The sequence below is a fragment of the Malaclemys terrapin genome, chromosome 1 (genome assembly GCF_027887155.1).
Source record: "Malaclemys terrapin pileata isolate rMalTer1 chromosome 1, rMalTer1.hap1, whole genome shotgun sequence".
Classification (NCBI taxonomy): Eukaryota; Metazoa; Chordata; order Testudines; family Emydidae; genus Malaclemys; species Malaclemys terrapin.
The window spans coordinates 232,841,167-232,864,210 of NC_071505.1; the positions used below are offsets into that span (position 1 = coordinate 232,841,167).

At 40.9% G+C, this 23,044-nt stretch overlaps 1 protein-coding gene across 1 annotated transcript in view; it reads left to right on the forward strand.

Annotated features, from left to right (window-relative positions):
* The first annotated feature begins 347 nt into the window (after positions 1 to 347).
* Positions 348 to 23,044, forward strand: part of GABRB3 (gamma-aminobutyric acid type A receptor subunit beta3) — a 154,050-nt gene continuing 131,353 nt past the window's right edge. The window contains exons 1-3 of the mRNA XM_054009161.1: positions 348 to 485; positions 1,118 to 1,209; positions 1,379 to 1,446. Coding sequence (XP_053865136.1) covers positions 406 to 485; positions 1,118 to 1,209; positions 1,379 to 1,446 — 240 coding nt within the window. The 5' untranslated portion in view covers positions 348 to 405. The remainder of the gene's footprint in view (positions 486 to 1,117; positions 1,210 to 1,378; positions 1,447 to 23,044) is intronic.

Genomic DNA, 23,044 nt, shown 5'->3' on the forward strand with positions numbered 1-23,044 from the left:
CCGTGGCACAGCAGCCAGCCCCGCAGAGCTTCCCTCCCCGCCGGGAGGAGCCGGGGAAGCCGCCGCTCGCCCAGTACTTGAGACCCCGGCCCCGGCACAGCCCGCTCCCCCCGCCCGCCCAGACCGAGGAGCCCTCTCCTCCCCTCCCCTCCCCGGGCGGAGGGAGAAGGGGCGGGCGGGAGGCGGGGAGGGGGAGCCAGGCAGCCGGGCTCCGGCGGAGGCGGGTGGGGGGTTCCTCCGGGGCTCGGCACAGCCCGGCGCCGGGGTCTCTGCAGCCCGGCGTGCGGGCGGCTGCCGGGGCCGGGGTGGGGGGTGGGGGACTGTCGCCTCCGCCTCTTCCTCAGCGGGCGGCTCTCGGGTCGCGGCGGCGGCGGCTGCTGCGGGGAGGGAGCCCGGAGCGGAGGGATGTGGGGCTTTGGGGGAGGCAGGATCTTCGGGATCTTCTCCGCTCCCGTCCTGGTGGCCGTGGTCTGCTGCGCCCAGAGGTAGGAGCTGCTCCGAGCCAGCGCGCCCGGCGGCCGCGGCTGGGTTAAAGGGCTGCGTTTCGGCAGGAAAACAAGCTGATCCTCTCTTTTCTGCCCCTCTCCCCTCGCTTCCCCCTGCTCGCCTCTCTGCGCTCCCCCTTCTCTGCTCTCCCCATCTCGCCTCTCCCCCATCCCTCCTCTGCTCTCCCCTCTCCGATCCCCCCATCCCTCCTCTGCTCTCCTCATCTCCCCTATCCCCCATCCCTCCTCTGCTCTCCCCTCTCCGATCCCCCCATCCCTCCTCTGCTCTCCTCATCTCCCCTATCCCCCATCCCTCCTCTGCTCTCCCCTCTCCGATCCCCCCATCCCTCCTCTGCTCTCCTCATCTCCCCTATCCCCCATCCCTCCTCTGCTCTCCCCTCTCCCTTCTATGCTCTCTCCTATCCTATCCCCCATCCCTCCTCTGCTCTCCCCTCTCCCTTCTCCTATCCCCATCCCACCTCTACTCTCCCCTCTCCGACTCCCACATCCCTCCTCTGCTCTCCCCATCTTCCCTCTCCTATCTCCCACTCTTCCCCTATCCTATCCCCTTCTTTTTCTCTTCTTTATCCCCATCGTTCGCCTCCCGACCCCACTTCCCATCTATCCCACAGCGTGAACGATCCGGGGAACATGTCCTTCGTGAAAGAAACTGTGGATAAATTGTTGAAAGGCTACGACATTCGCCTCCGGCCGGATTTTGGAGGTGAGTTGCCCTGTTCAGACGGAGCTGCGGTGTCTGGCTCATTTCTGTGTCTGTGTGTGTGTCTGTGTGGACTGGAAAGTGTTTCCTGTTAAGGGAAAACGTGTTTCCAACAACTCTGTGGGTAAGAAGTGATGGGTAGGAGCTGATCGCTTCTCCTCCTCCTCCCCAGGACCTCCTGTGTGCGTGGGGATGAACATAGACATTGCCAGTATCGACATGGTTTCTGAAGTCAACATGGTAAGTCCCCAGCTGGTGTCTTCTGTATGCAAATAGCTTGGGGCTGGTGGTTGTGTTGTTGTGTTTGTTTATCCTGGTTTTGCAGCTGCTTGGGGTGTGGTTGGTCCCCAAAGACAAGGGACTGAAGTGTATTAGTTGGTGTTGTGGTAGGAGCTCCTAGCTCTGGCTGTTGGGAGGGACCGGTCCAGTGGACTATGGCTGAATGAATAGCTGAGCAGTTGTAACCAGAAGCTGTCCTTAAATCAATCAACCTGGCGGAAGCGTTTGCCAGCGCTTCTAGGACTCATTTAAGAGCTGGATGCTGCTGGGGGCATTTTTGTAGGTGGGAATATGTTACAGGTGAACGTTAGGTACAGCAGGATCGAGCTGGAAACTTGATGTCCCTGGAGATCGTTATCTTTGCTGCTGGAACGTGCTTCTTGTTGATTTGGGAAGCTATAAGACGTTGGCCAGCACAGTCTATAATGCCTCAAATGTGCCAAAGGGCAATTCATTCTCTGATATGAGGGGTTGGTTTTGGTTCGTGGTAGCGGGTACAGTTGCGTACTGAACCGCCTTGGAATGAATACAGCTCCATGCTAAGGAGCTGTCCTAGGTGCTGTAAATGACCCTCTGTTCCCCAAACTCTGCTGTTGCTGACTGTGCTAAAAATGGTACGTATACATCTCGGGTTGACTGTCACTACTGCAGAGTGTTTACTGAATTGCTCAGATGGACTGAAAACAGTATGGAACAAAAATAGCATTTGTTTGCTGAAAATGTCAGTCCATAGCTAGTCAACCGACTGCATTTTACTTCCTGTAATTTCATTTAAATCTGTCTGTTAACATCATGATACACTTTTTTGTTCATGGGGCCTAAGTCAGTCTCTTGCTTTAAAAGATGCATTTGATTTTAATTTGTTTACTTAATGTGAAAGCTTTAGAGGCTGCAGGAAGCAAAGGAAAATGCAGATTAGACACTGAATTGCAGATGAAAATATAAATGTAAAAGCCATTTTTATCAGGGTTATCAACTCTAGCTATAGTAAAGATAGTGTTGAAATATTTTGATTATATGCCAAAAATGCTACATTTATCAAAGGGCAACTTTTAAAATATTTCAAATGAAGTGACAACATATATCCAAAGCATTTGGGAGATACAAAACATTATTTAAATTTAAATTTGTCTCATAAATGTTAAATACCAATACTAATTTTACTAATTAACATAAAATTAACTTTTTCCCTTATAAAAATGTTGTCTGTCATTATTAAACACACAGGTTTAGGTTGCTCAGTTGCAATTCAGGAGCAATCCATCTGACATTCAGACAAAAAAAAGTAGTAAAAAATAGAGAACTCAAAGGAACAGTTGATCACGTAATACACAAAAATTATTTTACAGTTGGAAGAAATAATGGAGAATTTTTTATATGCTTTACCTTTTAAAACATTTAGTTTTGTTGAACAGGAGAAAAATAATATTCTTTAACCAGATCTCAGGTGGTAAACAAGGATTAGAGAAAGTAATGAGTACTCACATTTTAGAGGGTTTTTTGTTTGTTTGTTTGTTTGTTTGTTTGTTTGTTTGGAGGGGGGGAATTTCAGACGTTCTCCCCAATTTCTGTTCTTTCTAGAAGAATCAACTCTGTGCTTGGTGAATGAGGAGCTAAAATGTGCCAGGACATAAGTTATTCTTATATATCTAAAACAGCACTATACTATAAGTACTATATTTCAGCCACTCAAACTATTTTTTTTTGGGGGGGGGAATATCTGATTAATTAAAGCAAAAGAATGTGCCAAGTATTTCATAGCTCCTTTAAAGAGGCAGCGTGGTCTAGTGGACTGATCATGGGACTAGAGGGCAGGAATCTTTGAGTCCTAATTCCAAATCTGACACTTACTGTACAGTCTTGAGCAAGTCAATCATCCTCCCAATATCTCAGTTTCTCCCATCTACAAAATCAGGATAGCAATATTAACTGATTCCACAGGTCCTTTCATTATAATTTTGGCATTTTTGGTTTTCCAAACTTTGGAAATCTGAACCTCTTTCCCTTCCCACTTTCAGGAAACTGAAATCAATCAAACACCCTCTGAAACCCAACCAGGTGTTGTTAAAGGTTTACGCATCTTGATTTATACATTTTTCACACCTTCATGGGTAATCCTATGTGCCTTTCCCTATCCACTTGCACTTTGAGAAATGCCAGTGTGGATCTTCTTAGTATAGTTCCTCTCTTTCTTTCATGCTTCTTACATGAACAGTGTTATAGTTAATAATGTTCACATTTAAAGTGTAATTGGCATCTGAGTTTGCACCCATTGAGATGAGTGGGGCAGTTCAGACCTCAGAGCTGTTATTTCAGGCTTTCTACAAACTCTGGTAGATGGCTCTGTGTCAGTTACATGCCATATTTCCAAGGTTTTCTCCACAACAAGAACAGCTTGTTTTTTTTTTTTAATAATATGGAAGATGAATCTTTTGAGAATAATTGAGAGATCTGTCTGCACCCCTCTAGCTAGTCTGTTGGTTGCACTCCATGATTTGGAAACTCTGCATTATGGATTAAATTAATATTAGTACAGCATTTTGTATATGCAAAATTATACGTAAGATATAAGTATCACAGAGAGATAGAGAACACGTGTATTTCTTTAGGCATGAAAGACTCTTGATGCTAAATTCCGACTTCGCCTACCCACCTGCACAGAGTTGTAAGGGACAATAATAACCAACCACCCTCACCTTATGCCACTGCACAGGCTAATCAGACCTTGGGTTGAGGGTACAGCTACCTACTTCTAACCTTAATCCTCAAGACAGATCATTGATGGTGGGAGTGCTCAACCCTTTTGACACACTAGCCTGCACAGGTGAGCTGGGATGATATTGTAATTATCTGCTGGTCAGCAAGTTACTACCCACTCTCCCCCAGTCTCCAGAAGTCAGAGGAAACAGGTAAAGAATTGATTTCTTCACTGTTTTGTTTATAGGGCATGAGGCAAAGCTCCAACCTAGCACTTATTCGATACTCATCCATGGTTAACAGGTGTTATTTATTCAGAACTTCATAAGAAAATATTAACAGGCTAAGATTCTCATAACAGCAATACATAGTGATTCTAAAGGGAACTGCTGAAAATAATACTTTGCTACAAGCACAAAAATGGGCAGAAAACCCTTCTAGATCTGATTGGTGGATAATTTATTGCAACTTGAATTTTTGAGGGGAAAAAAGACAACCAGAGTCTTCATTTACAGGTAGGTTCAAACAGTAGAGGTAGATATTTTTTCTCTACCTGTTTCAGATGACTCTGGACTTGTTTGGAATAACCCCCTAGACCTATATTGAGAGGGTAGAGACAGAAAAGAGAGGTTCTTTTGCTCACTAAATTATAATTTTTGAGATAGTAATTTGCAAAAATATAAAACACGTTTTGTTTGAAGAACTGAGCCAATATCTTGAACCTTCCTGCTGGCTATCAAATTTTAATCTTTGACAAATACTGTTTCATTTAATTCCAGACAGCTACTACTAGTTTTAACCTTTAACCTCATTAACTATAAAAAAATCTTGCAGGCATTACTCTTTATAAAATGTGATAACATTGACATGAATTTCTTTAATTTAAACTTTTGCTATCACATTTTATATAGTTAGCCTGTTAAAATTCATCTGTACATTAAAGATAAAATAATGAGAGGATTAAAATTCTTTGATTTTCTTTGCATATAAATAAAAAATTACTACACTGATATTATTATACTGCCTTGTAGGCAACACGTAATGGGGCTTTCAGTGATATAATGGGAACTCTTTGAAACTAAAATGATAGTTTGTATTGTATTCTTTCCTGAATCTTTAGCAAACTGCAGATTCCAACATAAAAATCATCCCATATAAATCTTTAGTTACTGTAAATTACAAATACTAAGTTTTAATTAACTTTGTAACATATTGGTGTTTGGAACTTCTTTCAAGGGCAATTCTGCTGACAACTCTTAAAAAATCCTTTAGTCCTACATGACTTAACTGCCTGGTTTTTTAACATGGAAAATGGAGGGAAATGGCATTGGGCCCTCATTATTTCTGTCTCTTCTTCCTGAACTGAAGATAAGTGCTCTCTGCAGGAGACTGAATTTTATGGGACTACTAGTGGAATAAGAAGTTGAAACTGATGGGAATATTTGAAGAGCATGGCGACATTAATCATGAATAAGGTTGGCATGATCTGACCTTTAAGCTATAGCTACTTATGGAACTATTGAAAATTGGTCTGCATTTTCCTTAACTAATGGAAAAAGGTAAACATTGACCCTGTTTTTGATGCTGATATACAAAGACAGATGTGTGTGTATGTGGGGAGGGGGGTGACATTTAAAATGACTTTAGACTTGCATAGGACGAAAACATTTTCCTGAAGAAAGCTTTAAATAAACAGCAGTTTATATTTAATTCTCTCTTAATGTGAGATTTGCCTTATTCCTGGTCTCCTTCCACTCCCTGCCTTTGTACCCCCATCCTTACCACCACCTCTGCCCCTCTGATGTCACCATTCGTAATCTATCTATCCCGATCCACCCCTCATCCCCTTCTCTTGCTGTATCTGGAACACCTATTTCATCCAAGAAGGTCTCCTCTTATCTCATTCCCTCCAGCTCCTGGCTCTCACAGAGACCTGGATCTCTTTGTCTGATACTGCCTCTGCAGCTATTCTCTCTCTTCCCGAGGCTGCTCCATCTAACACACCTTCCACCCTGGTTCAGACCATGGTGGGGATGTTGGGCTTCTCCTCTCCCATTCTGGCCACTTCCAAACCCTCCCTCCTTCCCCTTCCCACTCTTTCTGATCTTTTGAACAGCTCTGCGTCTGACTCTTCTCTCCTCTCCCCCTCCATATAGCAGATTTCTACCATCCACTCAAGTCCTCCCCATCAGCCTTCCTCTCTGATTTTGACTTATGGCTCTTTCTTCTTTCTCTCCTCACAGTCTCCCAAACTCATCCTCTGTGACTTCAGCTTCCATGTAGATGATACATCAGACCCCTTAGCTGCACGTTTCCCCATCCTCACTTCTTCATGTAACCTGGAGCCCTACTTTAATTCTCCCACTCACCAAAAGGTCGTTCACTTGAATTGGTCTCTGATCACTCTGTTGCTAAGTTCCCCCTCTGACCATCACCTAGTCTCCTTCAACATTGCTCATCAGCCCCTTCTCTTACCCCTCTCACTTGTCCTTTTTATGATTTCCAGGCCATAAGTGTCAATGACTTCTTGTTTGCTCCCAGCCTTCTCCTCCCTGCCCTCTTACCTTTCTTCCATTGATATGGTTGTTGATTCACTCCAGTCCTCACTCTCCTTCACCCTTGACTTTTCTGCCCCCCCCCCCCCCCCTTCCCCTCTCATTGCAAGGTCTGCTCTGCCAGTCCCAAGCCCTGGCTTACCCCAATGTCCACTTCCTACATTCCTGCTCTCCTGTTGTGGAGTGTCTCTGGCAAAAGTCCCATGATCAGGCTGAACTTCTGTCATTATAAATCCGTTCTATCCTTTTTCAGTTCTGCCATCTTCCTAGCTAATCAGCTGTACTTCTCTCTCTTAATCACATCTCATGCCTGCAATCCTAGCCACATTTTCTCACCTTTGACTCACTCCTCAAACCCTCCCTTCCTCCTGCGCCCATGTCTTTCTCTGTGCAGGATCTTGCCAATTTTTTTCATGAGAAAATTGATAAAATATGACATGACCTTCCCCCCTGCCCTGGGTTTGCCTTCCCTTTCTCCCATCTACAACTCTCTCCTCCTTCCCCTCATTTCAGACACAGACTTTTTTTCCTGCTCTCCTCCTTTAAACCTTCCACTTGTCCCAGTGACCGTATCCCATCACCTGATCTCACTTGCACCCACTCTTATATCCTACCTTACTCTTCTCCTTAACCTCTCAACTCTCTTCTGATTCCACCCAATACAAACATACTTTAGTCTTTCCAATCTCGAAAAATTTCACTCTTGATCCCACTTGCCTCTCAAACTACCACCCCATTTTTCTTTCATCTCTAAACTCATTGAATGTGCTGTTTGCAATCATTGTCTGGAGTTCCTCTCCTCCAATTCTAAATGCTCTTCATCTGGATTCTTTCCCTTGCACTCCTCTGAAACTGCTCTAACCAAAGTTTCCAGTGACCCCTTCCTTACCAAATCTCTCAGAACTGCATCCTAACCTCCTTGACTGTCAGCTACCTTTTACACAGTTAACCGTGTTTTTCTTCTTAAAATATTGTCTTTCCTTGGCTTCCATGACTCTGTCTCCTGATTCTCTTCTGAATTCTTTATTTGCTCCTTCAGCGTGTCCTTTGGAGCAGCTGTTCTCAACCTTTCATTTTTAATTCCTAAAAAATTTAAAATGTAGGTGCTGACCCCTTTGGAAATTTCAAATGGAGACTCCATTTATAATGATGGGAATCTATTGGAAATCTATTGTCTGTATATATAGTTCAGTCAGTTTTCAGTCTAAGTATTTTGCAGACTCCTTAGATATAGTCTGTGAACTCCCAGGAGTCCACAGACCACAGGTTGAGAACCACTGCTCTGGAGGATCATCCTCATCCCTCTCCAACTTTGTGGGAGGGATCAACAGGGTTTTGTCCTTGACCCTCTTCTACTACACCTTATCTCTGGGGAATGTCACTGCAAACCCAAATTCAATGACCATCTCTATGCTGATGCCTCACAGATCTACCTTGGTACTCCAGACCTGTCTCCTTCTTCCATACTAAAATCTCAGCCAGACTTTCTGACATCAGCTGTCAGTTCAAGCTAAATGTGGCTAACACAGAACTCTTAATCTTGTCCCCCAAGCACTTCATACTATTTCCTTTTTCTATCCCTGTGGACGACACCACCATTTTGCCTGTCACTCAAGCCTGTAATCGGATCATCCTCTTTGTCTTAGCCTGGGTGTGAGGACTTAGAGCAGGGCCGCCCGGGGGGGAGGGGGGCAAGTGGGGCAATTTGCCCCGGGCCCCACAGGGGCCCCCATGAGAATATATTCTATAGTATTGCAACTTTTTTTTATGGAAGGGGCCCCTGAAAGTGCTTTGCCCCAGGCCTCCTGAATCCTCTGGGCGGCCCTGACTTAGAGAGAGGTCCATGTCTAAATCTTGCTGATCCTTTCTGCATAACATCTCTAAAATATGGCCTTTCCAATCCATCCATGCAACTAAAATTGTCATTTAGCGTCTCATCATTTTATGCCTCAGTTTCTGAAACATCCTTCTCTCTGGCCTTGACAAATGCAATCTTGGTCTACTCATATACGTTCGGAATGCTGCTACAAAGATCATTTTCCTAGCCTGTCGCTTTGATGATTTCACACCCTTTCTCTGAATTCCTTCACCAGCTTCCCCCTCTCTGTTGTATCAAATATAAGCTGCTTGTATTCATTTCAAGGCTCTTCATGGTCAGTCCCCACCCTACGTATCATCTGTCATTGATAACCAAGCCATCAGTGCTCCCCTTTGATCTCCCCATGAGGCCAGCTTCTACTGCCCACTTGTTAAATTTTCAAACAAACACCTTCGTTTTTTCTTCCATGCTGCCCTGAATCCTTGGGAGGGCTCCTTGTAAACATCCAGAAACCTACCTCGTTATCCACGTTCTAATCCCTCTTCAGAGTCTGCTTTTTGCCATGATGCCTACAAAAAGCTTGCCAGTGGTTAGGCTGCTACTGTACAGAGACCACTGACTATCAAACTGATTAATATTTGTTTCATTGTTTACTCCCCCATCTGTCTATATCCATCAGTTGTGTCTTGTTTTATACTTGGATTATAAACTGTTTGGGGCAGGGACTGTGTTTGTACATCACCTAGCACAAATTGGACCTGGCCCATGACTGGGGCTTCTAAGTAAAACAAGTTAATAATAATAATTAATTAATAATGTATTCTGTATTTAGTATAATAGAAATTATCTGGACAGTTATGGTGTACTGTCCACATCCTATTGATAAATAAGTATCTGGTATATAAATTATAATCCATAACAAGTTTTTAATTTAATACTTTGTGCGCACAAGTACAGTAACTGCAATTTGTGCAATTAATCTGCATAGATGAGGCAAGATTTTCAAAGAAGGCTCACAATCTGTGCAGAACTCGATTAATATTTTCTTGTCTGTGCCCACCTGCATTTGTGCATGCTTTTCTATTACTATGTGCAGTGGCAGCGGTTCACCGTCCCAGGCCAATGGGGGGCTGCGGGAAGCGGCGGCCACACATTCCTCAGCCAGCGCCGCTTCCCGCAGCGCCCATTGGCCTGGAACGGTGAACCGCGGCCAGTGGGAGCCACGATCGTCTGAACCTGCGGATGTGACAGGTAAACCAATCGGCCCGGCCCGCCAGGGTGCTTACCCTGGCGAGCCGCGTGCCAAAGGTTGCCAATCCCTGAAATACACATTCAAATAAAAATGGGTTAAAATGCACCTGTGAGCCTCTGCCCACTGAAACTTTGTCCAACAGTATTGGAGATAATACACAGACATCTCCCTTTTAGGAACAGAAGATTTAAAGATATTTTTCCTCTGATTTGAATAGCTTAGCTTTTTATCTCTCTTTTTACACTATTTTGCTTTGCTGCATCCTGGACTCTGTACATTTTTTGCCATATGTGTGATTTTTTTGTTTGGGTGTGGCTAGCACAGAAAATTAACCAACTCTTACATTTTTTATCAGAGTGCTAGACTCCATCCTGGCTTGACAGTATCAACAACCTGTGAAACTATATATCATGATTCTTGCACTGTGTTGGCCTCTGAATAAAATAACTTAGATCCAGATATATAATTTTCAAGCACACAAATATTCACCCTATTTATTTTTAACATATTGAATACACTCTTTCCCAATTTTTTTTATTAGCAAATCACAATTTAAAAAGACAAAATATTTGGAGGATTAAGTCAGTGCACTTTCACTTTAGTATAGTTTTAAGATGTGGCTCAGGGAATAGGTTATGGTCTAACCAGCTGGGGTGAATGAAAGTTGTTGCCATCTGATGGCTCTTGAATTGTGTGAGATAAATTTCTAATCACTGTCTTGTTCTTAATAAATAGGGAACCACATAACCAAACCACCATCACAGTTTGGAGTCAGGTTGTCAGTCTTAGCTGAAATGCTAAGAATTAGATGAACTAACCTTTTCCCTTTAAGATAGTGTTTGTAGAGTAAGCTTGTGGTGATGGTGTGATGTCATGTAAGGAACCTTGCACTAGTGCTGCCTATACTACATCCTTCCTGTGAATGTATACAGAAGACTTCAGACTTCCGGGCTGTTGATCTGATACTATTTACAAGCTCTCAGTTCAATAAAATTAAACCAAAATCAACATAACTCAATAGGTATAGTTAGCTATACAGTCATTTTGCTGCTTATGCGACTACTGTAACCATGAAATTAGTCTTACATAAAGTCAGACCATAAAACTTTGTTGTTTCCAAAAAGGATGTAATCTCTTCTATGTTAATGCTGTAATAATTATTTTTATATTTGTTCAATTGTAAAACTGCAAATCAGCAAACAGACGTCACTGGATTCCTACTGACTTTCATAGCAGTTTTAAATTCTCCTGACAAACTACAGTTAGTTGCTATTGTAAGGTCATCTAACTTTATTATTTTCTAAGGAGAAGTATTGGCCACATTGCATTAGGGGGTGGTGAATAAACAATGTTTTTTAAATGAACTACTATAATTTCCTCATGCTATGTGTCATAATAAGCAGATCCCTTGTAAATATTATCTTTCTTTACCATTTAAAATTTATATCAGCCATTAAATTATTACTAGCTTAATGTGTATTTTGTAATAAGATTTAGTTGGAAAAATTGGGTTGGCTGGAGTAAATGATACAATTGGATAAATATTATTTAATATAAAAATAAATAAAGGTCTTTTAGCTAGAGAGAAAATCTACATGATTGGAATTCACAACTTTCTCACTAATTTAAAAGGTTAGTAGATTAAGCAACAAAAATATCATGCTGCCTAGCAGTGATTGTAGAATTCTGTCCATATTTCTCATGTGGACTGGTTGTATTCCTGCTTATGTTTTCAAGTGATTTGGCTACAACTTTTCAAAGGTAGACTCAGAGCCATTGCTATCAGGCAAGTGGTAACTGAAAAGTATGTATGTTGCAACTATAAGGACAAAAGGAGTTAAAATATAGTTTTCCATTATTATGTCAATTATCTGAACAGTAAGGACCCAGTTATGGAACCCTTGCTCATGTTCAAAACTCACAGGAATAGTCTGATTGGTTTCAGTGGAACTATGTGTGTAAGTAAGTATTGCCAGTGTGAGCCCAGTTATGTTCAGAAACATTCCTTAGATCTGATTCAGCTCCCATTGAAGTCAATGGGAGTCTCTGCATTGACTTCAGTGGGTATTGGACTTTGGCCCCTTAGAATATGGGAAGACAGTACTTCTGTGTGTTGGACCCTAAACTTCTCTCTCCTTCAGCTGACAATCTTTGAAAATGCTAGCACTCTGATAGATAAATTGTCTGTAAAATGCTATAAATGGTGAAGATTCATAAAGAGTTGCAAACTCTTTACATCTTGCAGTTTTTCCTAATCCTTAGATGATAGGAGTAGGGATATCCAGGAATGAGTGATATTTGTAGTATGTAGATCCTTACTCACGCTGGTGAGAACTTATTCAAATAAGTAGTTCCAGTGAAGTAAATGTGTCTAGTTATACAAGTACTCAGTAGTTTGAGAAGAATAGCACAGTTGAGTCCAAGGAATTCTGGAAAATAGTAGCACCAAAGGATGGGATCAGTTAGTAAGAATACTCCTTTTCCCAACAAATTTTATTTTTAATCAGGATTTGATTATCTAAAAAAATTAATTTCAGCTGTGTCACATGTAATCCCTTAGTGTTTATATTAGTATAATAGAAAGGTGTTTGGGTGTGTGTGGGGGGGAGAAGGATTTAGTAATATTTGGTAAACAGAAGGTGGTTTTAGTGTATCCAGAACAAACCTTTTTTTTATCCAAATATGACAGCTGGTCCAAAAAAATATATATATATATAGCTAGGAGAGGAATCAATTCAAAAGGAGAGTTCATTTAATATTTGTAATTGAATTTCACACTTCTGTATACTTACATAGATTGCAGGGGGAAAAAAGTAAGTGTAAGCATGTATAACTCATTATTATAAATGTGATTGAACCAATAATTTTAGCAAAGTAATTTGTTCTCTCAGCAGTTAGGAGCCAGTTGCAGGTTGCTTTGTTAATGTAACCTGCAATACAAATTTATTATTGTGTGAAGGGGAGAAGGAATCTGAAACAGCTGTGCTGGGGGCTCTGCATTTATGCTGGGTAATTGGCAGTTCCTTAGCAGTTAATGACTTTTTTTCTTTATATTCATCTGAATGTTGAATTTTCATTAGTATATGTGCATAGTCTTTAGTGGAGTACTAAATTGTCTTCTTTATTGCATTATCACTTAATTCATTTACATTGTAAGAAAATAAATTAAAGATGCAAAAGAACATAAGGCTTAGGATATGGGACTTTTTGCATACATCATTATGAATTTAAACAAGTTACATGTAACACATTTGGGCTATAGCTAGCTCGGGTTCACTTCTGGCCTTTGCAATTCTAGCATTTTGCCTACTGTTCCTCTAGCACCAGTGAAGCTCCAGTAGTGGAAACACTCTTGTGGGTCAGGCACAGGAGATTTTTACCACTGTGTTGTCTAATCCTGTTGAGAACAACAGTGGGAAAAGTGCTGGATGACCATTGTAGATGCACTTTGGGAAGAAAAGTCCCATCCAACTCCCACCACCATCTCTCCAAGTGTAGATTAGAAGTTCCTAATAATTCACGTTATTTTGTACAAGGGAGATACTTCAGCTCTGAAATTGTAGGAACCCTGGGAAAGGCCAGATTGAGAGTAGAAAATTAGACTCAAGCTAGGGAGTTATGTTGCATGGGAATTGGGCGAGCACTTTCAACTCTCCTGTTTTTCTCTCCCCCACCTCCTCCACAGCAATGTAGTAACTCTTAGCTTGAGGAGTCTTATATATTTTTTAGAGTAACAGCCGTGTTAGTTTGTATCCGCAAAAAGAAGAACAGGAGTACTTGTGGCACCTTAGAGACTAACAAATTTATTAGAGCATAAGCTTTCGTGGACTACAGCCCATTTATTAGAGCATAAGCTTTCGTGGACTACAGCCCACTTCCGAAGAAGTGGGCTGTAGTCCACGAAAGCTTATGCTCTAATAAATTTGTTAGTCTCTAAGGTGCCACAAGTACTCCTGTTCTTCTTTTTGCATATATTTTTTAGGCTACCATTGTGCAATGGATTCACCATTCTCTAGAAAGCTACGTATATATTCCTTTATACCCCACAAATATACAGTACATAAATAATATAACTGTGATGTTTATCTTAGGGCTCCCTATAGGTAGATATTATCTTGTAGAAACTTACGAACATGAGTGGCTTTGCTGGTGTGAGTAGTCCCATTGACTATAAGCTACTTGTATGGGTAAAATGTATGCAGGACTTACAAAACAGATATTGGGCCTCATTCTGCTGTCGGAAGAGCCTGAGTGTTCAGGCCCCAAAATCTGTGGATCATTCTTCTTCCATGCTGGTCTTGAGGCATCTTCTGGACTCAAAGGCTATCCATGCTGGTTACCACTTACCTCTACCCTGCCACCTGGCTTTTGTATTGCCCCTTGACAGCATGGAGATGGCAGGATACACAGTTTCACAGTATTATGGGGATCCTACTTAATTTACTGCACACTTCTTAGATTAACTTGTTCTTTGATGGAGAGGGAGATTCAGACCCATAGTCTTCCCCTGCTTCTTTCCCACTCATGGAGGCCTTCTGAATGATGGAGGTGAAGGGGAATCATACCAAAAAGTTAACTTTCTCCTCTTCATAACTCCCATGCTCCAAACCTGCAATCTTTCATTCCTCTCTTCTTTCAGAGTACCGGTAGCTTGGAACTCAGTATAAGTAGAGATGAATCAAAAACCAGGAGCTGGAAAAATCATAAGAGAACAATGAGTTGCTGAGGAGAGGAGTAGTAGCTAAATCTGAATGGAAGCAGAAGTTGTCTGTCCTTGGGCACTAGGGGCTGTATGTGTGCATGGGATTTCAGAGGTCATGCATGGACATGCCAGAGAAGTGGGGGTGGGCAGGGAGGAAGGGGGAACGGTGTATTTGTGGAACTATATGGGTAAATAAAGGAAATGCGTTAGGGTCAGGAAATGAATTGTAAGGAAACACTTCACTTACTGGCTCTATCCTCTTTACCAAAGAAATCGTATTCCTTGTACTTTGTCCAAAAACTGGTTGGACCAGCCTGATACAGGATAACTACTTAAAAATGCTGAGTATCTATCTTCAAGATTTTTATGAGCTAATTTAAAATGAAGAACAGGAAAAAATCATCATAATAAAGGGATGGTCAATAAATTAGAAAATACAATTGAGAGTTGATCAACTGACCTTTACGTGGAACCTCATGTATTATTAACGTGACAATAAAGCTTTGTGTCAAAAGTTAAAGTTGCTGGAGAACAGACAGTGGAGCTGGCTATAAAACAAACACTTCAACATTTTTCCTGGCATACCCATTTGTGTGGTATTAGTATTTGTTTTTTGATTTGCATGCTGGAATTGGAAATCAAGAGATTACTTGATGCAATCTCCTTATCCATTAGCAAGATGTTTTCCTTATCTTTACATTAAAAAAAAAATCACTTTCAATCTCTAATAAGAAGATCTCTTGCATTTAGTCTTCCTATATAAATAACTTAGCCAAAACCCTGATGATGTCCGTTTACATCCATTAGTCACATCTAAAAGGCTCATTTATAATCCTGCCTTGTTTTCTTCTAACTTCAATTTAAGATACACATTTCTAAGTCATTTTAGTAACATGCTTCATACAGTCTGCTGTGTCTTCAAAATGTTTTCACTGAAAAATTGTTGCTCCACTCAGGGAACCATTCCTTTTAATTTGACTATATATGTTAGCTGAACAGATCTCTTTTAACACAGAAAGTAGTTGTCTAAATGATTAACCATTTATAACTGTCTCTCTCCAAAAGTTCCTGAATGGATTTTTTTTAATAGCTCAAGAAAGTGATTGAATCTCTTGTGTTAAATGAAATGGATAGTTGTAATTTTACCCTCTATTCCCTTTCTCCTATCCACCTTTACTGGGCTTTGAAGTAAGAGACTGAATTTCTCATTGTATTTATTTCTCTAGTCATTTTTCTCAGGTGGGCCTGTGACAGAGTTGGAGTAGCCTAGAGCTGGCTCACTGCTCTGTGTACTTTGTAAGTGTCCCTGCATGGGCCAAAGTGGGAGATCATTGATTAGGACTGGGTGATTAACCAGTTAACAAGAGATTCAGCTTCTCAGCTGAGTGCCCTTAAATGGGAGACAGGGAGGGAAAGGAGGGCTGTCCCTCCCTAAGGTGTTAGAAGTGCCAGTGATACACACATGCAGCAAATGTTTGTAAAGGGAAAATGAGATGCATTAAATGTGGGGAAGAGCATGCCTATGAAAATTATATAGAAGAGGTGGCGATCAAGTGTAGTAACTGTGGTGGTAACCACAATCCAACATATAGAGGGTGTATTGTGGCAAGACAAGCTAAAGAGATACAAAAGACTAAATTGCTAAGCATCTTATGCAACAGCTGTAAGAAGACTCAAAATATCAGGCAGAGAAGGAAGAGAAAATCAGCACAGGAAAAGGGGGACTGCAGAACACAGTAAAGAATATGATATAAACATCACAGACTGAATAGATGATGATATACTGGTAGTGAAAAAAGAAGTGTTTATTGTATTTATGATAGAAGTGATAAATTGCAGATAACAAACAGGAAAAAAATCAGAAAAAATGAAAGTTATAGCAAGGGCAGCAGAAAAATACTTGCATGTTATCAATCTGTCAATGGACTGTATTCATGTGATTTTTGAATGAGGCTAATAGTGAAACATAACTAGTATGGGGATCATAATCTTTTGTTGGAATGTGCACAGTTTAATAGCAGATAGTCAAGAGCTTAAAAAAAAGTATCCTGGAAATGAAAACTAAACCAGATATCGTATGTATCCAGGAAACATGGTTGGTTAAAAAGCTTGATTTTAAAATTCCAGGGTATACTGCCTCTAGGCAAGTCCAAAAACTAGCAAGAGGAGGAGGCATTTGTACTTTCATTAGGGAAAAATTAAACTACATAGCAGTTGAAAATGAAGAAGTAAGTCAGGAGTATAACACTTCTGAGATCCCAGTGCAGAAGAGAAATATTCCTTTAAGGATTTATAATATCTATAAGCTGTGTGGGAAATTAAAAAACTCAGAATTACAAGAAATAATGAAGAATGGTAAAAGACCATATATTATATGTGGTGACTTAAATAGTCATCATAAATTGTGGGGAAGTAAGACAACTGATAAAAACGGTGCTTGCTTAGAAAAGTTCATTCAAAAAAATCTAGTAGTTTTAAATGGTGGAATCCCAACTAGATTTAATGCAGCAGATGGTAGTTTCTCTCGCGTAGTCCTGGGAATTATAATGGCAGACATTGTATGTAGATACAGATAGGAAATATATAAAGAAGAAGGAATGGGGAATGATCATTTCCCTATACTTATTACATTGCCCTGAAAAATAAGGTTGAAATTATTCATGATTACCTCTTCAGTTCATTCCCCCTGGGGCACCTGGCATTGGCCACTATCAGAAGACAGGATACTGAGCTAGATGGCCATTTAGTATTATGGCCGTTCTTATGAAAATTACCCACGTGGGATTTTAAGAAAGCTAACTGGGATATGTACTCTACAAATAAATGTACTGAATTTATGAATGATCCTTGTGTGAGTGATGATATAGATCATTCCAATGACAATGTAATAAAGGGATTAATTGCATCAGCCACTATAGCCAGATCTAAGATATTGAAGTATCTCAAAACTAAAAACTCATTTTCATGGTGGAATGAGGAGTGCAAAATAGCAGTTAAAGAGAGGAACAAAGTATATACAAAAGCAAAAAATACAATAAATAATGAAGATCTAATGAAGTACAAAAGAAATAAGGCAATAACCCAAAGAATTAAAAAAAAAAAATCAAAGAAAGAGTTGGAGGAAGAACTGTGGATGGATAAACAAACATACCAAGACATCTGAAATATACAGTAAGTCCTCACTTAAAGTCATCCCGGTTAACATTGTTTCATTGTTACGTTGCTGATCAATTAGAGAACATGCTCATTTAAAGTTGCGCAATGCTTCCTTATAATGTTTGGCAGCCACCAGCTTTGTCCACTGTTTTCAGGAAGAGCAGCCCGTTGCAGCTAGCTGGTGGGGGCTTGGAACCAGGGTGGACTGGCAGCCCCCCTATCAACTCCCTGCTCCCTTAAGCAGCCGCGCAGCAGGCTATCAATTGCCAGCAGTTCAGCTGTCCTTCCCCCCACTGTTGTGTTGCTCCTGCCCTCTGACTTGGAGCTGCCCCCTGGGAGCCTCCTGCTTGCTGTGCAGGGTGGGGGTGGAGGAGGAGAGGGAGGCTAATATCAGGGTTCCTTCTTCCCCCTGCTCCTGCCACCCACTTACCCCATCTCCATAGAGAAGCGGGGGGACACAACAGGGCTCAGGATGGAGGGAGCTTGCTAGCAGCAGCTGCTGTCTCAACTTGCTTAAAAAGGCAATGTATTTAGAGTGCCGTCAGCGTACTTAAAGGGGCAATGCACATTTCTCTCTCTTACACACATGGTGTGTGTCTCTGTCTCCATCTGCCATGCTGTCTCCCCTTCCTCTATTTGTGCTGCCTTGTAGAGTGTGAGGCTACATTAACAACGTGTTAACCCTTGAGGGCTCAGCCGAGTGCTTGTTCATCATTTAGCAGTAAGGCATTCCCTGGGAAATATGCCAGCCTCTGACTTCACCATCTCAACGAAGCTTCACAATCATCATTGCTGTGTACAGTATTAAATTGTTTGTTTAAAACTTATACTGTGTGTGTATAAATATACATACATGTATACATACATATACTATATATAGTCTTTGGTGAAAAAAATTTCCCTAACTCCCCCCCTCCCCCATTCACATTAATTCTTATGGGGAAATTGGATTCGCTTAACATGGTTTCACTTAAAGTTGCATTTTTCAGGAACATAACTGCAATGTTAAGCGAGGAGTTACTGTACAGGCAAATTAGAAGAATGACTGGAATTCAGACCAGGAGTAATCACATCCCAGGTCTTATAGGGACTGACAAAATAGTTAGAAGTTCTGATAATGACAGAATTTAGCAGAAACTTTCTGATTGATGAGTTATGGTGAAACTTAAGGTGCAGTTTTCCACCAGAATAAAATATTTGATGCTAAATTACTTTGGAAATATCATATAGACTATGGCAAAGATAATGTAATGGAAGGATTAACCTGCATAAAAATCTTCTGGGAGTGGGGGAAAATAAGAAAACATTGCTGATGGTATATAAAACTTTAATCAGATTAGTTATTGACTATGGCTGCAAGTTTTTGGGACAGCATCCGAATCAGAAAATAAACCATTAGATACAAGCCCAGGCACTATGAATTGTGTGTGATATATATATATATATTACAACTCCTATATGCGCCACAGATAACGTCTAGTGAAATGCCAGTTACATTATGAATGAAACTATTGGACCTAACTTTATAGGCCAAAGTTAATGGGAATTGGAATGATGAAAGTACCAGACAAATATATGAGGACTCTTGGGAATTTGATAAGCAAACTATATAGCACATGAGGTTAGCACTCCACATGCCATTTGAGTTAAAGTGTGGATGCAGAAGTTGAAAGACTAGGAAGAGCTAAACAAAGACAAAACTTTGATGTGGAAAATTAGTTATAGATGGAAAGTCTCATAGAATGATAGAACTGGAAGGGACCTCGAGAGGTCATCTAGTCCTCTCCCCTGCACTCAAGGCAGGACTAAATATTATCTCTAGACCATTCCTGACAGGTGTTTGTCTAACCTCCTCTTAAAAATCCCCAATGATGGAGATTCCACCACCTCCCTAGGCAATTTATTCCAGTGCTTAACCACTCTGACAGTTAGGAAGTTTTCCTAATTTCCAACCTAAACCAGCCTTGCTGCAATTTGTCCAATTAGCAGTGTCCCACTGTGGATTTAGATTTATTTTATAAACTGAAGCGTAAAAAGAGACAGTAGGTATGAAAAATTAAGCGTACCAGTATATAGATGAAAAATGGAGACAGTTTTTTGTCAAATATATACAGTTGAGTGAAAAAAAAAAACATCAGGAAGAACAGTGGCAGTATATTATATACCAAAACTTAGAATTAGTACATCTAACAATCTGATTTTGTAGCTGTCATGACAGCCAAACTAGTAGCATAATGCTAGTATTAAATGGGATCTCGGTTGTATGCCCAACAGCCAGGGACGGCTCTAACTTTTTTGCTGCCCCCCCGCCGAGCGCTGCGCCGCCGGAGCCCGCCCCCCCACCGAGCGCCGAGCCCCGCACCGCCCCCTCGCCCCCTCGCCGAGTGCCGCGCTGCCGGAGCCCGCCCCCACCCCCTGTCGAGCGCTGCGGGAACCCCCTCCCAGCGCCGTGCCCGCGCCGCCGAGCGCCACCGGAGCCCGCCCCCCCCCGCCGAGCGCCGCGCCACGCTGCCGGAGCTCCACTCCGCCGCAAAATGCTGCGCCGCGCTCCCCCCCCGCCGCCCCTTACCAGGTGCCGCCCCTTACCAGGTGCCGCCCCAAGCATGTGCTTGGGTGCCTGGTGCCTGGAGCCGGCTCTGCCAACAGCAGTGGTCATTTTTTTTCTTTTTTTTTTGGATTCAGTCTCACCTTTTATGGCAGTGTAAAAGGGTATCTCAGTATGTGGAAGTGATTTAATCAATGAAATTATATTTCTAATAATTAGTACAGGTGGAGATACATGTAGCATTAGCTTGGATCTCAGTGCATATTGGGATAATGGAACAAAATGGTGAACAAAGCAGGTAAGAAAAGAAAGGATTGACATAGAAATTCACCCTTGAGTAAACAGGAATTTAAAAGCCTAGTACAGAAGGCTAAAAGAGGAAAGGCAAAAACTTTGGATTAACGAAAAAAAGAATAAAAATATTTTTTTTTAAATTGTGCCCTAGAGTTGAGGGATAGCAACGTACTTTAGGGCCTAAATAGGAAATAAATGAAATGATTTTGTTTAGAGTACTAACTGGCCACTGTGGCTTAAACAAAAATCTTTTTAGAATAAATAGACACAAGGATGGACTGTGCGCTCTGTAAAGTGTAAGAAACAATTGATTACCTTTTACTGGTATGTAAGCACTTTGATAAAGAAAGGGAAACACTTTCTGAGGAATTCAAATTTCTTAGGGTAACAACAGTTTCATTGTTACTTAGTAAAAATATGAGGGAAATCAGGTGTTATTAGGAATGTTCGATTACATGAAAGACACAGGGCAGAGTGAGACAATATAAACTGTTAAGTATTTAGGAGTTATAGTTGGTGGCATCTATAGACTATTCACTCAAATCTGCTTCACCACTAAAAAACAAAACAATACAAAAACAAAAGAGAGAAGGAGATGGGTTGGAAGGACGGGCAAAAGAAGCTCAGGATCTCAGAGAGATGAGATGCCTCACCTCCCCTTGTGCCTAAGTTGCAAGATGAAGCTTTGGAAAAGTCTTATGGAGCTGGGACATGAAACTGCAAAATACAGTGTAAATAAAATACACTGTGGTGAACCTAGGTAAGAGTGGGTGAGGACTGCTTGCAAAGGGAAATCCAGGATGATGGAGTGTGCCCTGTGACAGGGCCATCTAAAAGAAATAAATTAATTAAATTTACTCTTCTGATGGTAGTTGTGAAGAAGACAGAAAAAAGCATTCATGACTTAAACTGAGCAGAAACGCAGGATCCTTTTTATGGACACCGAATTAGCTAGTTATTCTGAGATCTACAACTTTTTCATGCATAGAGTGTTAATAGAAAAGTCCTATTTTTTTTTTTGCAATACTGTATTAATAGAAACTACTAGTTGATAACAGAGAGAATTTACAAAGCATCTACTGTACTGTATTATGTGTCATTGAATTTCATGTGTCTGAACAAGCACTGTTGGGTTATTGTGACCTTCTTTGCAATAATATAACCGAACAGGACCTGAAATAAAATGATATGGTAAATAATATAGTTAACAGACAATCACATCTGGGGAATTAATTAAAACATAGCAATAATACAGTAACAGTGTTGAAAATTGAAGATGGATATAGCTAATTGCTTCTAGAGAAAACAAAATGAAATTGTTTATCTTTCAAAGATGGGTGAAATCTTTGTACATAATGAAATAACAGGTGTGAACAATGGATGAGATATGATGCTGATGAAGGCAATCAAAGGAGAAATGCATCTGGGTTACTTTCAGTCTGAAACTGAATTGCATCTATCATTACAATATTTTGTCCTAGCTTCTGCTAAGATTTGCTCTGGTGTCCCTTTCTGCCTATTGTTGACTACTCTCCTTTTCATCCAAAGAGAACTTTGCTTTTCATCACTTCTTGCAACATGACCAACCCATTGACACTTGGTCTTTTTTTCATCATCTTCCTTATGGTTTCAAGTATCAGAGGGGTAGCCGTGTTAGTCTGGATCTGTAAAAAGCGACAAAGAGTCCTGTGGCACCTTATAGACTAACAGACGTATTGGAGCATAATATTCACCCGTGAAAGCTTATGCTCCAATACGTCTGTTAGTCTATAAGGTGCCACAGGACTCTTTTTCCCTATGGTTGGCTTCCATGGTTCAGTGCTCAGCCTTTGGTTTCTATTCATTGTCTATGTCTCCTTTTCATATCAATGTCTCATGGCTGTCGGGACTAACTCGCTAATTTTTCATAAAGCAAAAAGTGCTTATTTTTTAATGATTGTGTCAAGCTGCAGCTTTTTGATTTATTTATTGTGACTTATAAAAAAGCACCTTGGTGGTTAAATCCCAGGCACTTGAACAAATATTAAAAATTACAATCAAGGATAAATATTGTTGGGACAAATAGGCTTTACCACCCAGAGCCCTGTTACATCTATAGCACTTGGGATGCTGCACAATATATATATTTAGTTTATATTTCCATGTGCTTCAGGTTGGTTGGCACCAATAAATGTTGAATATTTTCTAATACTGAATTACAGAATAAAGCAGTTTTTCTTATTTGCAATTTTTACAGCACTGTAAAGTGATTAAGTTGTGTGGAGGTTTTTGTTTGGTTGTGATTGCTTAACTGAATGTGCTCTTCCTTCTTCAGAAACATATTGTTAGGAAGGCAATTATTCAGAAGGGACCATTGCCCCTATCAGATCAAGAGTATTCAATAAAAATCCCCTCACAAATACCTATTTGCATGATTTACTGAAAAAACTGAAGGAAACTACTTTTGAGGAATATTTTTTCCTTCCTTTTTGGAGGCGAGAAATCTGAAGAGACATTAACTCTGTATGCAAATTCCTGCTATCACTTACATTAAAGTCAT